The sequence below is a fragment of the Brienomyrus brachyistius genome, chromosome 13, assembly GCF_023856365.1.
Source record: "Brienomyrus brachyistius isolate T26 chromosome 13, BBRACH_0.4, whole genome shotgun sequence".
In the NCBI taxonomy this organism is placed as follows: Eukaryota; Metazoa; Chordata; class Actinopteri; order Osteoglossiformes; family Mormyridae; genus Brienomyrus; species Brienomyrus brachyistius.
The window spans coordinates 12,831,048-12,855,179 of record NC_064545.1 but is presented as its reverse complement, the minus strand read 5'-3'; the positions used below and the strand labels follow the sequence as shown (position 1 = coordinate 12,855,179).

Below are 24,132 nucleotides of genomic sequence, written 5' to 3'. Positions count from 1 at the left end.
TGCTACATCACTGGCTAAGCTTTCATCGGGAGCAGCAGATCAGACACTGCAGACACCTAAATCGACTGCAAGTGTTGCAGTTCTCTGCGACATCGTTGAGCTCCAGGCATGATCTCCGAGCGGGTGAGCTCTCGCGGCAAACGATGCCTCGCGACCTAATTAGTATATAGGATTTATGGCGCGTCAGTGCGTGTGCTCGTGTCGCTGTCATCATGTGGCGCGCCGAGTCGCCCGTAATGTATTCTGATGTCAGCCGGGGCTGGAGCGACGACGGGACGGTGCAGCAGCAGCTCCTTGTCAGACAGCGCGGACGCGGAATCCGTGATGAGGGGCCCGTGTTCCTAACAGGTGATGCTGCGAGCTTATGGACCTGGACTCCGAAGTGCGGGTGGCTCCGCCACTGCTTCCTTTTCACGGTCACATCTAGCGCTCTGTTATTTGTCCTGAATGGTCGTCATTGTTCATGATGAATACTTTGCACTGTTATTGGATGTTTAGTCAGGTGGAGTATTCTTTGTTATCCATGCAGTTATAATAAAATCCCTGTCACTCATATTCCCTCTGCTTAATTAGATAATAAAATACATTTACGACAAATGTAATTTACCTTTTGGTGTTTTGCGTTATATTAAAACTGCAATACAGCGTAGCTGGCTTGCTGAGCTAATTATTGCATCTAAGTTGCAGTGAGCACTGAATGAAGGATGCCCCGCGACGCAAACATACCAGCAATGCTTTTCTCCGCGTCTTTTGAACCCCGCCCGCCCGATCCCGGTTGCATAATAGCCTTGGCAGCCTCGGGAAGCGCAGCTTCCTGAGATGCCCAGCCTCTAGCGCTCCGAGGCAGCCCGCAGAGCTGACGTCAGCGAGAGGCTATACACCGAGAGCCAGGTCCGAGAAGCGGGAGCGCGGAGGGCCGGGAGCGCGATTCGCTGCGGGAGTGTGAAGAGATCCGGGACGCGCCGCGTTAAAAGGAAGCCGTGTCGTGATTCGCACCGACGCGGGTGAAAGTCGTGCGGAGGAGACAAGGAGTAGCCCAAGTTCATCGGAAAAGGACGGCGGCACTGAACGCACGCACCCTGAGTGCTGGGACGGAGCCTTTATCATTTATATACGAACCCGTGTTATTCTCTTGGTAAGTTTTTATATTAGTGATGACCACCGGGATTATTGTGCGCTGAGTGTCATGATTGCTAAATGTGGTTGATGTGCCGATTTGCCTTAATGTGACGACGCCGACACCTTGCGATTTGCCCGAGTTTTTGCCCGACTTTGTTTTCCTGCGAAATGCGTGTCGGTCGGGCGCTGGGACCGCAGAAGTTGTGAGTGTGAATGTGAAAGTACCAGGGGAGGGAAATCAGGCGTTTTATGTTGGGTCTCAGTCACTGCTGTCGTTTTCGGGCGAGAAGCCCCGAGTAGGACAAAATCAGGATGAATATTATTTTAATTACTGCCGATGTGTGATGACGTAAAATTGTGATGATGAAGAACACTGTTGATGCTTAAATGACGACGGTGGCTGTAAGTCTGTAACAGACATCCTAATAATATAACTTAGTATAATTTACCATTGCCTAATGATGATAACGATGAAGGTTTATTGGCATAAGAAGCAGACTTGCTTATGGTGTTATACTCCCTTGCTTCCATTAAATCAGTCTGTAAACCAGGTATCACGCTAAAACAGCAGTCAGTTAAATCAGAATGTAGCACAAACTGCAGTATCAATTTTACCAATTAAACTATTCAGAACTGAAAACTGATTGAGAACCTATAGTGCGAACATGGGTACCTCACTGGCATTTGGAGCAGAGGAAGGGAATAAGACCATGCTGGGGTTAATGTGGGGAAATTCTGGAAGAAAACATACAAGTGTAATGTAGAGCTGTGTGATGTTGCTGTCATGCAGAGCATCAAAAAGCATAATTCTGGATTAGCAATACGGAATAAGGATACACTTTTACACTTGCATGGATACAGAAAATGGTTCTTAGAAGGGTTCATGAGCTAGTGCTGAAGATGACATGTTTGCTTTCAGTATGACAGAGCAGCAGACATCAGACTCCCTACAGGCTCTCCTGGTTTGGACTAGATCCATAAGTGTTAACTTCTGTTTCCAGCACAGATCTTGGAAAAGTCCCTGAGGTTCATGACCCCCCAGTCACATGACACTTGGGGCAGGACAGAGCGTCCCTGCCACTGTATTTCCACACACAAGTGGTCTGTCACAAGGGGACCCTGGGGGGGGATGTGAAGATGAGGGGCTGTTCGCTTGCAAGGAAGCCATTATGTATGTGCAGAGGATACAGTCGCTCTGCCACACTGGACCATTTGTCCCCAGCAGACCCAGGCTGACGGGGGAGGGGGGAGTGAAAGCTACAAAAATAGGATTGGGACGGACTTATGAAGTGAACACCAATGAATAAAACGAGATGGGGAAAAAATGAGGACGTTCCCTGAAAAAATAACTTTGGAACAAAAAGACGTTCTTGCTCAGAAATAGTCTATCTAAAAAACATTCTGGGAACATTAGGAAAGCATTCTTGAGGTGTCCTTAGTTATGAGAGGAGTCCGTCAGATATAATTACAGGATGTATTCATGGAGCCCCCTGTTAACTAAGCGGGTCAGTGGCAGCAAGTCTTGTGAACACTACGAAATGTGGGCCACGGCCTCAGGTGACGGGTCATCTGCACTAACTCTGATAGTAACAGACCAGATGGTAGTTATACCTTATCCAACCAGATGGCTCACTCAAGCTGAAAGTTCTTCATGTTGATGAATATTTCAAATCCAACATGCTCAGCGCTAGCGCTCCCCGACTCTAAGATGACCTCACCGCTGTGGACGGGGGGGGCAGGCATGCTGCATGGTGGGAAACGATCGAGATGAGGTCATATTTAAAGTGGCATCTCACTCTTTAATCCCTGTTTCTTTTGGCAGAGAAGCTTATGCCCCCAAAGAAGCCTTTCTGTAGTGGGAGAGTCATATTGTGGCACTTTCAGCACCAAACACAAACATTGCTTCCCAGTGCTCTGCTGTAGATAAGAACATAAGAAATTTACAAACGAGAGGAGGCCATTCGGCCCATCAAGCTCATTTGGGGAGAACTTAACTAATAGCTCAGAGTTGTTAAAATCTTATCTAGCTCTGATTTAAAGGAACCCAGGGTTTTAACTTGCGCTACACTAACAGGAAGACTATTCCATACTCCAACTGCACGCTGTGTAAAGAAATGCTTTCTCAAATTCAGTTTAAAATGTTCTCTAATTTCCACTTATGGCCACAAGCTCTAGTATTTAAACTAATATTAAAATAGCCATTTGGCTGAACAGCATCAAGACCTGTTAGGATCTTATATACCTTTATAGTGTCCCCCCCAATCTCATATGCGCTAGGCTGAACAGATTCATCTCAGCTAACCTCTCCTCATAAGACATTCCTCTAAGACCAGGAATCATTCTAGGGTTTTTCCCATAGAAATGAATGAACAGTCCCCATTTAGATATGTACACCAACATGTTTGTGTGTGTGTGTGTGTGTGTGTGAGAGAGAGAGAGAGAGAGAGAGAGAGAGAGAGAGAGATCACTGCTTTTTTACACTGTGGCTTTCAGGGAGTCTCCTTTATGTACTCACTTCCTGCAGTGACCTGCTCTCCGTGGGACACCTGCATACACAGACAGCATGATGTTGGAGCTCTGTGTGGTGGCCTCTGAGCTGGGTGGGCGTGCATATCCTTCCTACTGAGCAAGGTTTACCCCGCACCTCTCCCTGTAGAGAACTCTGTGTTTCACTGGAGGAAATTAGGCACATCTCAGGCCTACGGTGATTTCCACAGGCACAATGGTCATTTATTTTCACTGCTGCAGTTGTAGCGTCTCATTTTGGTGATGCAGTGCCAGGGTGGCGCTTGCAGGCTGTGCGGGCACCCAAAGACAAGGTCTTTATCTCACACGCTCCACACTGCACTCTGCACTCCTGCATTTGCTTACAGATGCAGCAGGTGACTGGGCGACTGCTGTGTAGCCATGTGTGACGCTCTGTGTGTGCGTCTGCAGTATGTGTGCGTTAGGGCGAGCAGGCAGTGAAGCATGTTTGTTTGTAATGATGTGTGTGAGTGCATTTGCATTAGCTGTCTAATCAGAGCAACCTGAAAAACCAGAATTTGCAGAGATGTTTCCACAAGACGGATCTTTTACTAACGTCTTCTGCTTTAATTATAATTCCCCCATAAATAAAATCCTCCCCACAAACCCCAAATTCTCTGTACTGGGCATCCCTCCACCCCACACCCATAGCCTCTTTCAGCCATTTTATTGTCCAGTAGGATAGTTTGATTAACACTGGTGTGACCACTCCCGTAACTCAAGCAATCACTGGCAATTACAAGTCACAAGTCGCAGAGTTTATAAGCTTATAACCACTGTACAGTGAAAGGAGAGCCGATGGTAGGTAATGTAACTCTGCCAGGATTATTCATGTCTGACGCACATAGAGGGGAGCAGACTGGGACTGGCAATCCTGTACGTCAGTCAGCGATGAGCAGGAACATAAAAATAAACTGAAGAAAGCAGTGAGAAAGCAGGCAGACATGGTCTGTATCCATCACCTAGCGATAGTCTGCAGCCTGAACCCTCTCAGACCACACTGCCCTCTAATGGTTCTCAGGCCCCCCAGTCACCTACAGGTTTTCTAGCTGAAAAGCAGCACCACCCTTCCGTCGAGGATACAGGCCGGACCAAATGCATGCACTGGGTATAGCCCAGCAGGGCTAAGACACGGAACTGCAGTTGCACCAGAGCTGTAATCAAGGGCTGGTTTTGTTCTGTATCAGCCAATCAAAACGCTGCGTCCTAATGAGAGAAAAAGAGTTGTAATGTGATCCAGAGTGTGCCCAGCACCTCCCCCCAAAGCACTGTTTTGTCTCAACCCCCCCCCACCCCACCCCCATGGCACAAAGCCCATTATGATATCCTGTTACCCATATTGATCCTCTCCATCCCTGTGGACTCCCACTGTTAGACTAACTCCCTCCCGTTCATCTCAGACAGCACTTCCACTTTATTTTGCATCTTTCTTTTTTTTTTGTAATACAAATTGATCCGGTATACCTCCTGATGTATTTATAAATGCATGAAAATGCAAAAAGTTATAAGTGATGGACTATCAGTAAGGACATGTGCTAAGCAAGCAGCCAGTTATATTGTAATGTTATAATTTAGCATGCTAAGTGCCTGGGTGAATCTACTTAGATAAAGAGAATGTGATGGCACTACACCACAGAGTGAGCACTTTCGGGTGTGAGGCTGCTCAAGATCTACGGTGAACCCACAGGCTACACATACTCTGACACTCAGGATCGATAACCACAGGCCCCACCCCTTAGTTTGACATTCAGGATCAGTAATCAGGGGCCCCACCCCTTAGTTTGACATTCAGGATCAGTAATCAGAGGCCCCACCCCTTAGTTTGACATTCAGGATCAGTAATCAGGGGCCCCACCCCTTATTTTGACACTCAGGATCGATAACCACAGGCCCCACCCCTTACTTTGACACTCAGGATCAGTAACCAGAGGCCCCACCCCTTACTTTGACATTCAGAATCGATAACCAGAGGCCCCACCCCTTAGTTTGACATTCAGGATCAGTAATCAGGGGCCCCTCCCCTTAGTTTGACATTCAGGATCAGTAATCAGGGGCCCCTCCCCTTAGTTTGACATTCAGGATCAGTAATCAGGGGCCCCACCCCTTACATTGACATTCAGAATCGATAACCAGAGGCCCCACCCCTTACTTTGACATTCAGAATCGATAACCACAGGCCCCACCCCTTACTTTGACACTCAGGATCAGTAACCAGAGGCCCCACCCCTTACTTTGACATTCAGAATCGATAACCAGAGGCCCCACCCCTTAGTTTGACATTCAGGATCAGTAATCAGGGGCCCCACCCCTTAGTTTGACATTCAGGATCAGTAATCAGGGGCCCCACCCCTTACTTTGACACTCAGGATCAGTAATCAGCGGCCCCACCCCTTACTTTGACATTCAGAATCGATAACCACAGGCCCCACCCCTTACTTTGACATTCAGGATCAGTAATCAGGGGCCCCACCCCTTACATTGACATTCAGAATCGATAACCAGAGGCCCACCCCTTAGTTTGACACTCAGGATCAGTAATCGGGGGCCCCACCCCTTAGTTTGACATTCAGGATCAGTAATCAGGGGCCCCACCCCTTACTCTGACACTCAGGATCGATAACCAGAGGCCCCACCCCTTAGTTTGACACTCAGGATCAGTAATCGGGGGCCCCACCCCTTACTCTGACACTCAGGATCGATAACCAGAGGCCCCACCCCTTAGTTTGACACTCAGGATCAGTAATCGGGGGCCCCATCCCTTACTCTGACACTCAGGATCGATAACCAGAGGCCCCACCCCTTACTTTGACATTCAGGATCAGTAATCAGGGGCCCCACCCCTTATTTTGACACTCAGGATCAGTAATCAGGGGCCCCACCCCTTACATTGATAAGTATAACCAGAGGCTCCACCTATGGCTGGGCGATATGCCTTAAAAATGATACCATGATATTTTCAGAGATTTTCCCTATCAATATTTATCATGATATTCTAAAATTCATATGTAGAAAACAGTAAAATATGACTGGTGGTTTGAGTTCTTCTGATTATGATGACCAAAATGTTTTACTCATAGTTGTGGAGCATGTTGCATGAACAATAATAAATTTTTCCAACAACAGACTCATACTTTGATAGAATTAGTTTAAAAATAGTGCATTATAACTGTTAATAATGCAGTAAAACAAGTGTTATGGCTATACCACAATACAATATTCAAATTGATGGTGATATGAACGTTCATAGGGGCGGCATGGTGGTGCAGTGGTTAGCACTGTTGCCTCACACCTCTGGGACCCGGGTTCGAGTCTCCGCCTGGGTTACATTTGTGCGGAGTTTGCATGTTCTCCCCTTGTCATTGTGGGGTGTCCTCCGGGTACTCCAGTTTCCCCCCACAGTCCAAAAACATGCTGAGGCTAATTGGAGTTGCTAAATTGCCCATAGGAGTGCATGTGTGAGTGAATGGTGTGTGAGTGAGCCCTGCGATGGGCTGGTCCCCCATCCTGGGTTGTTAGGCTCCGGGGCCCCTTGACCCAGAAGGATAAGCAGTTTGGAGAATGGATGAATGGACCATGCAGTGTGCTCTGCTAAACTAATTTAATAAAGCATATGCTGAATCTATAAAGATTACTGACTTATGGCTGTCACAATACGCATCTCAATAATAATTTAGGCAAACTAAAAAATTAATCCCACGGCTGTGTTTTTTTTAATGTGATCTCTCATTTGTTCGTTTACTCCGTAAGCTTGGTTTGTTTTGAATTCTACGATGTCTTGGGAGAAGTTAATATTTCTGTATGAATAATTTGTCATAATATATCTGATTAAACATTAATATCAATAAATATTGGCCTGGTTTGGCCCTCGAATTCAACCCAGTTTTTAATTTTGGTCCTCTCTGTGACTAAGTTTGACATTGATTATTGATCTACAACCAAAAGCCTCTGCCTTTACTCTTATGGTCATGTTTATATAAACTGAAGCTGTTCTCAGTTTGTCACGAGTTTTGCAGCACAAAGGAGAAGGTATATCCTCTACAGGACGACATAAAAATGACAAAACACTTCAACAGGTATGACAACAAATAATGTGCCGCAGGTAGAATAACACATAACAACATATAGTAAAACACATAGTATAATCGGTGAAACCAACATTGACTCCACTGAATACATTGCTTAAATTATGGCATTTTGCAGGCAGTGTGGTGGCTCAGTATTAACGCCTCCAGGGTTGGAGGTTGGAATCATGTCTGTGTGTGTGTGTGTGTGTGTGTGTGCGCACGCGCAGTTTCCATGTTCTCCCCGTGTCGTGTGAGCTTCCTCCTGTATTGAATCATACACTTGGGACAGTATAAGTATTATACACACACACACACACACACATACATACACACATATATATATAAAGACGACTACTCTAATTACAAACTTTCAGACATACTAACAAAGAGGACTGTAAGTCCAAAATGTGTTAGTTGGCCTCATGTTTCCTGTCCCCAACACCAATCCCGCCCAGTACGACTTCTGGCCGCTACTCCCACCACTCAGCAGCGTAGCGTGCGTACTCCCAGCATCCTAGTTCTTTGTACTTGCATATACCCTTAAAATGATGTTGAATAATGACTTACAAACATTTCAAGTTACAAATGGCCATTCAGAACATAACTCATTCGTAAGTAGAGGAACGTCTGTGTATATATATATATATATATATATATATATATATATATATATATATACAGGGGCGCCGCTAAGGGGGGGAAAGTTGGGACAATTCTAAGGGCCCACGCCCTTTAGGGGCCCCCAGAGATCTGAATGGGTGTGGTAGGGGGGCCCAACCTCATATTTTGTCATAGGGTCCAAAATTGCTAGCGGCGCCCCTGTATATATATATATATATATATATATATATATATATATATATATATATATATATATGCTTATATTACCAAATGTTTTATTACACAATGTAATAAAAACCTGTTTTTTCAGGTCCCCACAATGCAGTCAAAAAAGTAAAAATGCCAAAAGTCTTGTATTTTGTTTGGTTACTTATGGTTAAGGTTAGGGCTGGGTAGGGGTTAAGGTCATCATGTTGTGAGTTGTGTTTTCGCCATAGAAATGAATGGAGAGTCCCCACAAAGATATAATTATAAACCTGTACATGTGTGCGTGCGTGTGTGTGTGTGTGTGTGTGTGTGTGTGTGTGTGTGTGTATATATAAAACAGTGGAAACACCCGCATTTTCCAGTGTCCCATCTCATTTGACTCTGACACAAGCCTTGCTCACCTCAACCAGGCTCTGTCACCTGACCCCTCCCTCCACCAGGGTCAATGTACTGTACATGCTTACACTCCACCAATCACGTTTCTTTCTCTTTGGTTACCAGGCAATGGCTCTGTAGAGTCCCACCCACTGAATCAGCATCCCCCAGACCCCCTCCCCACCCTCCAACATGGCTGCCTCTAAGAACGCCTGTGAGGGCAAACTGGCTGGTCTTTATGACCTGGACCGCACACTGGGCAAAGGTCACTTCGCCGTGGTCCGCCTGGCACGGCACATCTTCACTGGCCAGCTGGTGGCTGTCAAGGTGATCGACAAGACTAAGCTGGATGCAGTGGCTACGGGGCACCTGTTGCAGGAGGTACGCTGCATGAAGCTGGTGCAGCACCCCAACGTGGTGCGCCTCTACGAGGTCATCGACACGCAGACTAAGCTCTACCTGATCCTGGAGCTGGGAGACGGCGGCGACATGTACGACTACATACTGCGGCACGAGCGCGGCGTCACAGAGGGCCTGGCCAAGCGGCACTTCGCCCAGATCGTGCGTGCCATTGCCTACTGCCACCGGCTGCACGTGGTGCACCGCGACCTCAAGCCCGAAAATGTGGTCTTCTTCCGGGAGCAGGGTGCAGTCAAGCTCACGGATTTCGGATTCAGCAACCTCTTCCAACCTGGCACTATGCTGATGACAAGCTGTGGCTCCCTGGCTTATTCTGCTCCTGAGATCCTGCTGGGGGAGGAGTACGACGCCCCGGCCGTGGGTACGCCGCCCCGCCCCATGAGGGAGGCACTAGCTTGTGTTGCCCCCATATGCATCTATTTTTTGTATTTATATGTGTGTCTGTGTATCTGACCTCCTCCTGCCCTACCCCCCCCCCCCACTCCATCACTCAGTAATAGCAACTGACTGCAGTGCGTAATGCGGAAGTGATTTGCTTGCTGCCTGCTTATGTCATCCTGACAGGCCTTAAACCAAAGCTTGTTTTGGTGTGGATGCATAGGCTTGCGATTCTCGACTTCCATGCTCTCTCTCTCTCCGTCGCATATTTGACGTTATTCTTTCATTTTGTTTTTGTCGGATCAAATGCACCAAGTATCAGATATATTCCTGGAGATTTGCCATATTCCGATCCAAATATGCTCCCAAGACTGATCTGGACTGCTTTAGAGAGCCGGCTATTACAGACAGTGGCTTCAGAACCAGGATTTGTTGAACATAGCTGATAGTGAACTGCCCCTCACTCATTAGAATAAGAATTTAGTGATTAATTGTCATTGTTGACACACCACAGCGCACAACAACGAAATGTGTCCTGTGCATTTAACCCATATGTGACAATGTGGCATAGCAGGGGGCAGCTAATTCAGCGCTTGGGGGCAGTACCTTGCTCAGGTACCTCAGTGGTCCCTAACCATTAAGACACCACTGTCCACAGACATCACTGCCCGCATAGTGAGGGTGCAGCCTCATTATCATAGAGAGTGAGATTATGGATTATGAGAGTGATAGAGTGAGCTCCCTGTCACTCAGCATGAGGGTGCAGCCTCATTATCATAGAGAGTGAGATTATGGATTATGAGAGTGATAGAGTGAGCTCCCTGTCACTCAGCGTGAGAGTGCAGCCTCATTATCATAGAGAGAATACTCTGACTCATGTTGTAAAGAGTTCTCCCCCAGGTGCATGCACTTCCCTCCAGGGTAATGCCCCCTGTCCTATCAAGTCACTTTGAGACAGTGAGCCTATTAGCCTTGAGGCAAGGGGCGGCTATTGGGTGATTCTCCAGATTGAGGCTGAGGATGGGAGGAAGATGAGTATGTAAGTCCTACTTAGCAGAACCATTCTTTGTCTACAGAGCTCGTGAACAAGCTAATTGTACCGAGTGCTGGGTCTGGGACCCCCTGAAGCCCAGGACGTATGGGTCAGCTTCACGAGTCCAGGTCTCTGTGTGGTTTCACGGCTTGGCCTGGTGACAGGGAGATTTCGTTCCTGGTGGCTCACAGGGCTGCCAGACCTCGCGCCAGCAATCCTGCTAAATCGAACACCTGCTCTGAGTTCCAGGGCTATAAGCACTCTGCATGTGATTCTGGACAGTAAAGCTCAAACGTGTGCTGGACTACAGAACATTGTGCAACCTATACAGTACAGGAGGACTTTATCAATGGAGTGCAGGTTTTGCGGAGAGCTGGGTCTGTATCACAGCATAGAAAAGTGATTCTAGTACTAGAATAAGCACCCACTAGTTCTTCCCAGATACAAAATTCTGCAACTAAACTAAAATCCTACTCTTGTACTCTGAACATCTAAGTTCCTGTCCTGACACAGGTGCTTAACACACAAGGACCTTGTAAAGGAATCCAAAAGATCTTAGAGTAGCTCCAAAGTGACTGTGCCGCACATGGCGCGACACAGGGCCAGTGGCGAGCTGCCCATGTCGCAGCAGCCTTGCAGAACGCCTCCTGACACAAGCTGGCACAGCCTTGCCCGGATTTGGCAGACTGGGCCGTCTCCAAATGCCCCAGTCAAATGCTCACTGCTGACCTCGATTCATTTGAGCCGCTACAAAGGGCAAAGCAACTCTGTATAGGATACTTTGTTTTATTTATTTCATCAGTGGTTTCATGTGGTTCAACACCCACTTGTACGTGTTGAGTAATCCAGGTATTGGATTGCCGTGTGATGTACCAGCCACCCCCCCCCTTGTACTTCAAGCCTGGGGTGATTGGGACACTTCACACCATTAGCGGTGTACAGTAAAATCCAGTTATAACGGACTTCAAGGTACCTGGCAAAACAGTCCATTATATCCAAAGTCCGTTATATCCAGAGTCACTGTATGTCCAGAAGTACAGGACACCATTTACTCATGCCACACCCCAGCAGACACACTTGTGGTTTAGATTATTATATTGTACATGTAATAATCCAATTTTACCTGAGCAGATGCGTGACTATTAATAAACCCGACTATGTACCTGCACTGGATATCACCAGCACTCCACGCGCCTTGTAGGCGGAGCCTGCATGTCCGTTATAGCCGAACAAAAGTACAGCTAAAAGTGGCCCTGGGGACCAAATTTTTTGTCTCCGTTATAAGCGAAATTCCGTTATGTGCGAGTCCGCTATATCTGATGCTTTTTCTGCATGTTCTTAAAGGCGCACGGCCGGGACCAGCGGACCTCCGATATTCCATTATAAGTGAGTCCACTTTAACGGGATTTTACTGTATTTGCGAGCATCTCTCAGGAAAATGCGAGCTGACTCGTAACTCCTACCAGCTAAGTCCAGGGGAACAGCACCCACCTTCAGACAGCGATGGGTCATGCAGCTTGCAGATAGACACAGATATGTTGTGACTAAACAAATGTCTGACAGCCTGAGTTCAAAACCAGATAAGACCAGAAGGACAAAAATAGAAAGACTACCGTCTTAGAGTATTTTGGTCTGCAGAACAACAGTGATGTCTCTGTATAGAGATCTATGGTCCACAGAGCAGCAATGATATCTCTGTGCAGAGATCTGTGGTCTGTAGAGCAACAGTGATGTCTGTGTATAGAGATCTATGGTTTGCAGTGATGTCTCAGTTTACAAATTTGCAGTCTGCAGGAAAGTAATACACATTTTTCTGGTGCTTAGAGCAGCAGGTAAGTTTCTCTTAAAGATTTACCGAATGGCAAGAATGACTCTGAGTTATTAATAGTGCCACGTTTCACACAATGAGGCATCCCTGAAGAGGAGGATAGCTCAGGCTGCAGATTGCCTTGGGACTCAAAAACTCAAGACAGAGGCTAGTTTGTGCAGAAACCCACACTTTTACCTGTTCACTGCTGTGAAAAGTGTCCCTGGGGTGATTCCCCACTGTATTTAGGTGTCAGGAGGGTAGTGCCCTGCTGAACTATACTAGGGCGCCGAGTTTAACACCCCTCACATCTATTACTGCTTTCATCATTATCTTATTCTGGACAATGTATGCATCATTGCAGATATGCAAAGAGCTGTTTGGTATGAGTAATCCAGCTGTTAGCCTATGAAAAGAGAACTGATTGGTGGATTTGGTGAAAGGTTAATAGCTAGTAGTGACCTGGGTGGCTCTTATCTAACAGCTCTGAGGATGAACGAATGACTTGGACCCTCCAGCTCCCGCCTTGATGTGGCCTAAACAGCAGGAGGGGAGGAGGGAGATGCAGAGACCTATGTTATACGCTCCGGAACAGAGTGTTTTGTCTGACTGAGGGTCGGGATTTCATCGTCTCTGGAAGAAAAACACCATCTGCTGTGATATTCCACAGAGACGGCAATGGCACTGGGGGCAGCATTAGAGCCCCCCCCCCCCCCCACCACCTCATCCCCGCCAGTAATCTGTGAGGTCGCTGTCAGCAGGGCTCATGTGCAGAAGCTGTGGTTTAGTTACACTTATATCTAATATCAGTCCTGCTCACAATGGCCGTGGTTGAGTTTCCCGAAGCCTTCTTAACACTAAGTCCTCCATAAGTTCTATCCTTTAACGTAGAACATATGAACGACTTGGCGTAGCTTCAGGAAAGGCAACCACGGTCATTGTGAGCTTGACTGATGTTGGTCAACGTTGACATTAGGGGTGTAACGGTACACAGAAATCATGCTTCGGTATATACCTTGGTTCACGCTTCAGTATATTTTCGGTACAGGGGTAAAAGGAACAAAACATAAATTGCTCCTTTTTTTCTTTATTAAACAGTGGTTTACTGATCAGAGTATGATTTTCTTTATTAAAAAGTCCCTGTCGATATTGCTGCAACCTACTAATACAAAACTAATCCTGTTGAACATGCAATAACTTTGGAGTGTGACTAAATCAAAATATTCTCTCAAGTAAAAAGAAAAATATCCATTAAGGTGCATGTTCAGAAAATTAACTGCGCCTGATCTGTAGTGCATTCACATTAGCAGCTTAGGACGTACGGCCGCATGTGTAATAGTGCAGCTTCATCTGCCGCTTCCCGAATATTGCTTGGGGGAAACCCACAAACACACAAAGGTTCTGCATTTGCTGCATTCAAATGCGTACCGAACCAAATGACATGTACTGAAAATTTTCAGCGCAAATACGTGTACCATTACACTCCTAGCTGACATGGCTGTGATTGGTCATTCTGAGCACAGCTGTCATTGGATAACGTGAGCATGACTGTCATTGGTTAACACTGGATGTAACAGTGACCATAGCCGTTACTAGTTGGTGGTGAGCAGCCCTGTCACTGATCAGCGTTAGCATGTTTCTCAATGGTAAGCTGGAGCAGGACATGTTGGTTCAAAACAATAGCATCCAGAGGGTAATAAGAATGATGCTGGTCCTACACTGGTTCCAGACAAGATTGTGGTGGTGATGGGTTGCTGAGCCGATGTGAGGCAAACACAGTGCGTACAGCTTGGCTGTTTATCTGTTTACACAGCTGCATGTTCCCTGAGGCGATTCCGTCTGAGTGCCTGCCATCTCATAGGTGCTGCCACCCTGTACACAATGCACCGTCAGCACAGCTGAGCGTGTGTTCATCAGACGGGGGCTGAAGCAGATGCTGTGTGTCCCGTCTGAAGGAGGGGGTGTCAATGCAGCAGGGGCGACACCAACGGTATGTTTGGTAGGGACCAAGTCAGCCCCGAACCCCCTCAACACATACAGTACCACAGTATTGGTAAGGACATTTCCCTACCATCCATACCCAAACCTACACACGAGCTATAGAAAAGTAGTGAGGAAACAGTGTGTATGTGTGTATGTGTGTGTGTGTGTGTGTGTGTGTGAGCGGGTATACCTATCCTTATGGGGACACAATATCTGTTTTTTTCCCTTATGGGGACCCATACAAGTGAATGAGCGGGCCCCATAAGGATAGGTATACCCTACGTGTGTGTGTGTGTGTGTGTGTGTGTGTGTGCATGTGAGGATACTGTACAGGGCCAGCAAGGCAGAAGCAGTCTTTCTTTTTTTTCTCAATTCCTCATGGTGTTGGAAGATGGAACATCTTGTATCACAGAGCACAATTTGGTTGTGTTTTTCCCAGAATGCACCTCAGCCTACTCAGACCTTACCCGCTGGATTACATCAGGATGTTCTTCCCCCACCCCCACCCCATTGTCAAAGATGGATGCCGTTTGTAGCGCGTGCCCAAGCTCATTAATCACATGGATGTGAGGAAAGGCACAAGTAACAACTCTACTGTCCTTAATTGTGACAGAATTTAGTGGGGGAGGGGTGCAGTGAGGTACCTGTGAGAGATTAACCCCCCCCCCCCTCGCAACCCCGGTTTTGCAGATGTGATCCACAGCACCCCCTCACCAACTAGTGTGCAAAGACAGGAAGCTGCAGGGTGCAGCATGGAGGCTGCCCTCCGCCCTGCTCTCTGCTCCAGGATACAGGATGTTCTCAAACTCCCTCACCCAAATACACGGAAATGAAGGGAGGAGCAGGAAAGTTCTCAGCCCAGGAATGTCTGGGATCAGAGCAAGGCCACTCAGGGTCATGTACGGTTATCCAGCTCCCCATATACTGACCCTGTGTGCTTCCTACGCCCTGGTCCTCTGGTGCCCTCACTTCATCCTGCACAGTTACCAGTGCTTGTTACCCCCGGTTAGAGGACAAAATGAACGTAGTTGATTCCTTTGTTCGTTCTGACCAGGAACCCAGAGGAACCGACAGGAATCCGGCAGTAAAACTGTGACGGCCTAGATATAGTGACACATGCCATCAACGGTCTTAATATATGAACGCGCACAGCTAACCTCAAAATCAGCAGGTAGCCTGGGCTTAGCAATTAACAACTTGTGTACTGCACAATAAGGGCTGTGCACTGCAGCCTCTCTGCATCCCACTGGAAATATTTCCACTAGAACAGATAAATAATTCAACCTTTGTGCCAAGTACTGTCTTATTTTGCTTTTGCAATATTTACAAGGTTCCACTGTTCTTCGGGGGAAGATTTCTAAGTGTTCTTGTTTAGGGGTGCTCAGGGTTAATCTGCTGGGAGTGAAGCCTCATTGCAGGCATAAGAAGGCGCTGTCTGGTCCTGAGGGATCCTGCTGTAGAGTGGGGACAAGTGAGGAGCTTTGTTACACAAAAGACGGTAATGAGAACACAAACACAGCTTGCTTCGGCTGGACAATAGAATAGAGCCGTCAGATAACATTAAAAATAGCTTGGCTAGCATTTCTTGAGCTTACTTACAGAAACATTGTTTTTACTGTAGGAAGTACAGCTAGCTTTGGAAGTCTTTGGTATTAAAGGCTACAGGAGGACATATCCGGGAGGGGGTGGGGGGGGGGGGGTGACTGTCCAAGGGCACATCTAGTCACAGATTGTCATGTCAGAAAACCTTCTGGATGGTGGTTTCTAGAAAAACAAACCTTCATGCTATGTTGTAGAACATCGTTACATTTAACAGATGCCTTTTTCTTAAGCGACATGAGAACAACGAGGAAGCAGAGACAAACAGTTGCTGGACCTATTGGGGGTTAAGGGTCTGGCTCAAGTGTTCAATGGTGAAATCACTCTACTAACAATGGAATTTGAATTGGCAGCCTTCTGATCACAAGCACAGCCTCCTAACCCTCTGAGCCACACACCGCCCTTATAGCAATGTAATAGGAATGTTCAGGGATGGCCGGGTGGGTTTGTTCATGTGTTTTGATGCAAACCAGCATCTTCATAATGCTGGGTATACTCTGTACAGTGATGCCATAAATATGTGTTTCAGACGTCTGGTCCCTCGGGGTGATCCTGTACATGCTGGTTTGTGGACACCCCCCTTTCCAGGAAGCCAATGACAGCGAGACGCTCACCATGATCATGGACTGCCGCTACACTGTGCCCCCACACGTCTCCGACGGGTGCAAGGAGTGAGTTAACTAAAGTTGATGAACTTTCTAGAAGGAATTAGAACATTTAGGTAATTGGGATTTGAATATGCGGACCAGTGGAGTATGCCACACTTCTATTGGATGCCCAGACAAATCAAAGGGTTCCTTGATGCAGCACATGATCGGCAGGTTGTGCTGATGTTTTCCAGGCTATGAGCATCCATCACTGGTGCTGAAACAGCTGTGGCATGGGAGGAGTGATCTTGTTTCTATGAACCGTAGCTATCTAAAGCAGTATTTCTTAAACTGGTTCTTGGAAACCCTTAGACAGTCTATGTTTTTACTCCTAAGCAAAAATGTGGATTGTCTGGCAGGGAGCTGGGATGGAGCAAAAACATGGACTGTCTGGCAGGGAGCTGGGAGGGAGCAAAAACATGGACTTTCTGGCAGGGAGCTGGGAGGGAGCAAAAACATGGACTTTCTGGCAGGGAGCTGGGAGGGAGCAAAATGTGGACTTTCTGGCAGGGAGCTGGGAGGGAGCAAAAACATGGACTTTCTGGTAGGGAGCTGGGAGGGAGCAAAAACATGTACTTTCTGGCAGGGAGCTGGGAGGGAGCAAAAACATGGACTTTCTGGTAGGGAACTGGGAGGGAGCAAAAACATGTACTTTCTGGCAGGGAGCTGGGAGGGAGCAAAAACATGGACTTTCTGGTAGGGAGCTGGGAGGGAGCAAAAACATGGACTTTCTGGCAGGGAGCTGGGAGGGAGCAAAAACATGGACCGTCTGGCAGGGAGCTGGGAGGGAGCAAAAACATGGACTTTCTGGCAGGGAGCTGGGAGGGAGCAAAAACATGGACCATCTGGCAGGGAGCTGGGAGGGAGCAAAAACATGGACTTTCTGGCAGGGAGCTGGGAGGGAGCAAAAACATGGACCGTCTGGACATCCCTGAGTACCAGGTTGAGAAACACTGATCTAAAGTAAGATCTGTTTCCCCCTTTGTGTGACCTGCCAACCTATAAATACATTGAATCTTGGACCCCTGTGGCATTTCTGGTAAAAAAAAAAAAAAAACTACTAAAGATACAAATGATTATAATATGAAATAATTGGAAGTGAAGCGAAGGAAATAATTAGATATCCCGTTTCCCAATGTGTGAAATTTCGCAGAAGGGTGATTGGCTGTTTAGGGAAAGTTTATACTTTTTGTAGCTTGTCGATTCCATTGTCAGGACCCATCTGCTGCTGACATTTCAGATCAGCGACCCCCCCCTTAGGTGACCAGTGTTTTTCAAAATAATTTTTTGCTTTTTTTTCATCCTAACATCACACAGGCTCTAGGTGGCCCGTCCCAGTGAAAGGATCCTTTTGTTTTTCGGCTAGGGACCGTTTCCAGGCATTCAATGCTGGCTCTGTTTGAAGCTTTGAACCTTTCTGCTGAAACGGGCAGCCGTGCTTGTTATTGTGCTCCAAGGACGGCGGCAAAAACGGCTGCGGTGTCACATGCCAGTCACCGTGACGATGGCTCCTTCAAGGTCACAGTGTTCACACCATCTAGGGCCATATCTGAGGATAGCAGGGCCCCGACTGACCCCGGAGACAGAGATGGGGGGCTGGGGGCTTCCTGCTGGGGGAGGGGGTATGGAGGAGCTTCCTAATCCGCCAACTGCTACAATTTTTAATGTAGGTTATAGGACACAGAAAATAGGTTGAGATTTTTAAAAATCCCACGCGCACACACACATATACAACAAAAATGCAGATTACACCCAGTGTACGTGCTGCACAAAATCCTTTCAGAGGATATTAGGGGAGAGAAATGCCTCTTTTTAAGGGATAACCACCCCATTTAGTGGGTATGGGTAGGCAGACAACGGAGGATGAGGGGACCAAGGAGAATGGGGTCATACTGGACTATAAAACAGTAATTCCACTGATTTAAGAGATAAATGATGGACTTCTGTGCTGTCAAATCTGGCTGCATTAGTGATGTTTTTATCAGGTTTATGTGGTGTATTCTCCTCTTGACTGTACAGTGAGATGCTAGGCAATCATTAGTTGGCTGTACTGCTAACCTTAAGCAAACACAACTTTCCCATCTGGCCCAAAACGAAATAAGAACATAATAACCACTTGGCCATGGGTGCCCACCCCCTCAATAGCAACATACACCCTTCCTCTGTATCTGATGACCTTTGACCTCAGCCCTCTCCACACCCCCAGCCTGATTTCGCACATGCTTCAGAGGGAGCCAGCCAGCCGAGCCTCGCTGGAGGAGATTGAGGGGCACCCGTGGCTGCATGGTGTAGACCCCTCCCCAGCGGGCCGTGCCACTGTGCCCATCTCCTCCCACCGCACCCTGTCCCAGGACGAGCACGAGGCCATCTTACAGGCCATGACCGGCGGCAACATTGCCGAACGGGACACCATCCAAGAGTGAGTCACACCGCGGTCACCCGCTCACTCATTCACTCTCTTTTCCCATTCCTTCTATCTTCAATCCCATTTATCTCTCTCATCATATCTTCCCCTTGCCCTCCCTTTTCCCTCTCCCTTACTCCTTTCTTCCTCCTCTGTCTCCCCATTATTATTTCCCATTCTTTCTCTTCTCTCTCCCTCCATCTCCTGTACACCCTTCTTCCTCCTGTCCTCTTTCCTCCCCCTCTCCTTTGTTACACCGTTCTCTTCTGGCTTTAGTATATATCGTAGCCCTTTTTATAGCTCACTGGGAACTCCTCTGCATCATGTGGGGCAAAGCCGTAAAGCAGAAGTACTGTATTAACCGCACACTCCATTTTATCACGTACACTCACTGCCATGCCATGTCAGCTGCATTCTGGGAGTTAGAGTTGGAGATTTTGTTCCATGACGTTGGTATACCCTAATGACCTTTATCCCCTCTACCCCCAGGGCACTGGAGGCTGATCGGTACAACCACATCACAGCCACCTACTACCTGCTGGGAGAGCGGATTCTGAGGGAAAAGCAGGAAGCACCTGTACAGGCTCAGGAGGTGGTCAGTGGCTGGCCAAAGCCTCAGCAATTGTGAGGATAGTCTTTATATTGCACACTCTTCATCCTAGGTTAAACTGCATCTGATCTACCATCAGATTCCTGATTGGCTCATCTGCCCCTTGATACAAGCCAGACTGTATTCTTTAACATGCACCTGTGATTTCTCTCATTTGCAGTAAGTCTCTGTCCACACCTCTTAACCTGAGCGACGGGGGCATCCAATACGATCCTCTGTGCGAGACCTATGTGATGGAGCAGCCATCTGGCGCCACCTGCAGGATGGTGCCAGACATGGGAGATCGTATGTCCCCCAGGCCCCCGCTGCTGCCACCCCTCAACTGGGAAGAACAACGGGCTGGGTCATCTCTAACTCCTGTCAAGAACATCTGCGCTCTACAACAGATCTGTGAGGAAGAGGAGGAAGAGGAAGAGGAGGAAAAGCATGCTGGACCGCCAATTTCTCTACCAGCACCAAATAAAGGGGGCTCAGCAGAACCGCCCCTACTGGGCATCGTGGGCAGCCTGGAGAAGGAGAGCAAGCTGACAGCCCCAGAACCACAGGGAAAGGACAGAACAGTGGTGGAGGAGCTGCATGGTCTCTGCAACCAAGGTGGTGTCTCTGATCAGAATGGGGAGCAGTCAGGTCGTGTCATTAATGAACTCAGGCATATTGTAGATTTGCAAGGGCATGGTACGCTCACAACAGCAGTGCCAGGGTGTGTAAAGGGGCCAGTAGGACAGAAAAAGAAGCAGACAATTGATCCAGTGAAGGCAGGATCTGTGAACGGCAAAGGAGATGAATCACCAGAAAGGTCAGATCAGGGTCAGAGAGAGGACTGGATGCAGTTAGGGCACCCCCATGAAGTCAAGTCTGCTGATGTCTCCACCAATATGTGTGAACCCCAGTCAGACTACATCCCCTTTAGTGGACAAGAGAGTGGGTGTTGTGAGACCCCAAATCCTGAGGGGGGGGGCAGGGAAGCCCTGCTGGAACACAACAACAACACCCTTCCCAAGTCCAAGCTCCTGGAGGCCGCCAGGATGTCCTCACCTGGAGGATCTCCACGAGGCCGGCCACGCAACCGCTGTGTCGATCTGGGGCCAGACGGGGTGGAGTCCCGCGGGGGAGCCCCGCTGACGTGGAGCCTAGATGCGGAGCGAGAGGAGGGGACACCCTGTCAGCAGTCTGGCCAGAGCCCAGGCCACACGGGCACCATTGCTGAGATCGGTTCAGAACCGGGCAGCCGGGTTGCCCAGGCTAAGGTGAAGAACGTGAACCTGCGGGAGCGCCTGCTGCAGTTCCCACTGTGTGAGAAAGCACTGTCCTTAAACATCCAGCCCGCCTCCAAGGAGAAGCTCGTGCCCTTCGCACAGTACAACTGCTGCCACGTTCTGTAGGCTCCGCCCCTTCAACTGCGCGCGTGAACCACGACTGTTCCTCTCCATCCAATTGCAGCTTGTTGCCGAAACACTGTCAACTGAGCCAGACCTGTTCTGGCTGGACTGAACCAATCAGCTTTGGCCTGTAGCTACTCTGCAATGTCACCCTTCTGCTGCTCTTAACTTGAGGAACAACCTCCAAAACGCTTCCTGTGTCTCTAGGAATGTTACCTGTCTCCAGGTGAGACACGCCGGTTGCTTTTTGAACCACCGAAAAGCTTAAGCTATAACCCCTGCTGCAAACTAACCCCAGCATGGTAGTGTCTCCCCAAGCCAACAGCCCCACACAGATTCCCCATAATGACTGCACGTATTTTACAGAGCTTTGTGGGTTTGGGCTGGTGTCCCATGTCTCACTAGAGAGGCCGTGAATGCTGGATGAGGCACCAAGGAGCCATGGGTTCTGAGCCACAGAGGACAGAATGTGGCTGTTTATCAATATGAAGAGGGCAAAGAACATACTTGAGTTCTTGGCAAGACCAGTCTTCCTAACTTGCCTTCCAAGAACGAACTTGGGACAAAATGGATCATGGGATTGTTCTCTTTGGCGAGGATGCAACCAATGCGTCCTTGATGTTTGGGGCGGGACAAGAATGACATCTGGGGATTTTTACCGTCCTCCGTACTTCGGTTCTTGAGTATTGGACCTGTACTTCGGCAATGGAAGATGACCTCAAACAGGTATGCGTGAACACAAGAACGGTCAAGTACACATATTGATAAACATCCTAGGAATCACTTTATCACAGCAGTTTGCAAAGGCTTGCCAGCCTCTCAGGCAGATAAGTACCAAGGTTATGGACACTGATTTCTGACGACTGCTTTACAGGTTTGTCTGGATGTTGATAACAGCAAGGTGTACAGTCTATATTTTTTAGTTTTAATACTTATATTTTAATCACCAAGTTATTTAAAAAAAAAACTCCCTGATAGCTCCTAGGCATAAAGAGATATAAATGTATTGCTTCTCCTTGCATAATTGCATGTTTTCCAGGCCTTTATGCATTAGATTTTTTTTAAGAACAAGCCCTGTAGTCATGTGGTTCAAACTACTTTTCTACTGATATCTGATTGGCCAAAGTGTCACTTAGGCTGTCTGCCATTTCCCCCTAAGATTACTAGTCTCTGCTTCGACATTTTCCATCGAAGCCCCGTGGGCGAAGGAGGGCCCACCCTCGGGCGTGTGCAAACAGGCTGACAGGACGAGTCGAGAGTCTGAAGTCCGGGTTCCCAGTCACAGCTGGGTTCCCACTGTTATGGTTTTGTACACCCCTTCTGGATTTCTTTTTTTTTTTGGGTGAAGTTGCTAAACACTGAAGAAACTGTTTGGGTGTGTGTTTGCGTGTGTGTTTGGGAGCGTGTTTGCGCGTGTGTTTGGGTGTGTGTTTGCGTGTGTTCCGGGCGCACAGGAATTCTCCTCTTGTGAGGGGCTGTTATGCAATGAAAGGACATTTTTGAGAGTGCTCTTCAAGCTAAACACAGCACAATTACCTCATTCTGAAAGTAATAAAGCCAAAAACTATTACTAGGGTATTGTAAACAGAAAAGGATGCAGAGACACAAGCATCATTTAAACCAATGAAAGCTAAATTATACCTGAAAAGTATAAGCAAATCAACATGATGTTGAAGTGACAGTCGCATTTGCAAACTACTGCAGGTGTACTGCTCTATCTGTGCTTCACTTGCTTCTCTAATGTGGAGGATGAACAAGAATCTGATGGCTTTGGGCCCTGCTAAGCAAAGGATGATCCTTCAGTTTTGCATCCTTACGTAAAAATGTAAAAGTTTAGTGTTCCTCTAACAAAGGAGATTTAATAGTGCTCCCGCAATGGTCTGTGCAGGGTATGAAGAGCCACAGATGTGAAAACATGTTTAGCTTCTCTTTTTGAGGATTAGTTTTTACATGGAACATGACATAAATCCTCTCAGGCTGTTTGTGGCCTGCTGAGTATTTACATTTGGAAGTAAAGAGCCAAATGCTAACTTGTGCTAATGTCTGTTTAGCCTGTGAGCGGGATAATCTGACGACACAGGTTTTAGCCAAAGCTGCGAGCTGGGCTGAAGCTGCTTTGTACAGATATTTGCCACCATTTCACGGGGGAGTGTAAATATCCTGTATCTTGAGCTTAACACACTTTCGCTGTAATTACCACCCTGCTCATGTCTGTGGGCGGACCATAGGTGTTTTCAGAGTGCTCAAGTCTGGAGTCTTCGTTCAAGGGGGTGGAAACCATGGTTATGTCCATAAATCAACACAGACTCTCAGATGAGAGAGGACAGTGTTTCTCAGCCCAGTCCTCAGGGACAGTTCACGGTTTTTCTCTCTCCCAGCTCCCTACCAGATGTGTCTACATTTTTCCTCCTTATGAGCTAGGGGGGTCCCCAAGGACCGATTTGAGAAGCACTGAGATAGGCAGAGCCCAGACTTCACTTGGCGGATATGTGTCTGCGTGGTGTAGACCTGCCGGCCTTCACAACAGAAACACAATCAGGAAGCCCCTTTATGTCTGTTTGGCTCCTTGTTTTTCATTAACGTGGAGTTCCACGTTCACCTCTCCTGCATTCTACCTGCCAGGATATGTATAACTGTATACCCAGTATACCCTAATTAATACTACCGCTCTGTCTCGATGAGATTAATTTATTTTTATATTTATTTATTAAAAATTTGACCAAAATCTTTCTTCGTGTTGTGCTTATTATTACTAGGAGTGGCAAAGGGTGAGATTTAAATGTGGAACTTTAACAGTCTTACCCAGTGTGCAAATGGCAACATGAATGGTAAAATATCACAGTGGCACATGTATCACAGCTGTTAGTGCTCCTGTAAATTATAGCACAGTAATTCGGTGTAAGTAAATGGCAGATATTTGGTCAGGCCACACCCTCTGAGGGGGGGGGGGGAGGGGGGTG

At 47.5% G+C, this 24,132-nt stretch overlaps 1 protein-coding gene across 2 annotated transcripts; it reads left to right on the top strand.

Moving 5' to 3' along the window:
• snrkb (SNF related kinase b) lies at nt 1–23,897 on the top strand. 2 transcript variants are annotated; one of them, XM_048972317.1, is made up of 6 exons: nt 1–123; nt 9,039–9,693; nt 16,662–16,803; nt 18,986–19,198; nt 19,673–19,807; nt 19,954–23,897. In XM_048972317.1, the coding sequence occupies exons 2-6, from the start codon at nt 9,105–9,107 to the stop codon at nt 21,173–21,175; spliced, it is 2,301 nt and encodes a 766-aa protein (XP_048828274.1). In that variant the 5' UTR covers nt 1–123; nt 9,039–9,104; the 3' UTR covers nt 21,176–23,897. The 2 variants fall into 2 exon arrangements, with proteins under 2 accessions (XP_048828274.1, XP_048828273.1); XM_048972316.1 differs by lacking the exon at nt 1–123 and adding an exon at nt 691–1,135.
• Nucleotides 23,898–24,132: the final 235 nt, after the last annotated feature.

Excerpts from the sequence above, each read along its gene's own strand:
- snrkb (XM_048972317.1), top strand. The coding sequence starts at position 9,105 with ATGGCTGCCTCTAAGAACGCCTGTGAGGGCAAACTGGCTGGTCTTTAT. Across the intron at positions 16,804-18,985 it reads GTCTCCGACGGGTGCAAGGA|CCTGATTTCGCACATGCTTC; the intron begins GTGAGTTAACTA and ends CCACACCCCCAG. Across the intron at positions 19,199-19,672 it reads GAACGGGACACCATCCAAGA|GGCACTGGAGGCTGATCGGT; the intron begins GTGAGTCACACC and ends CTCTACCCCCAG.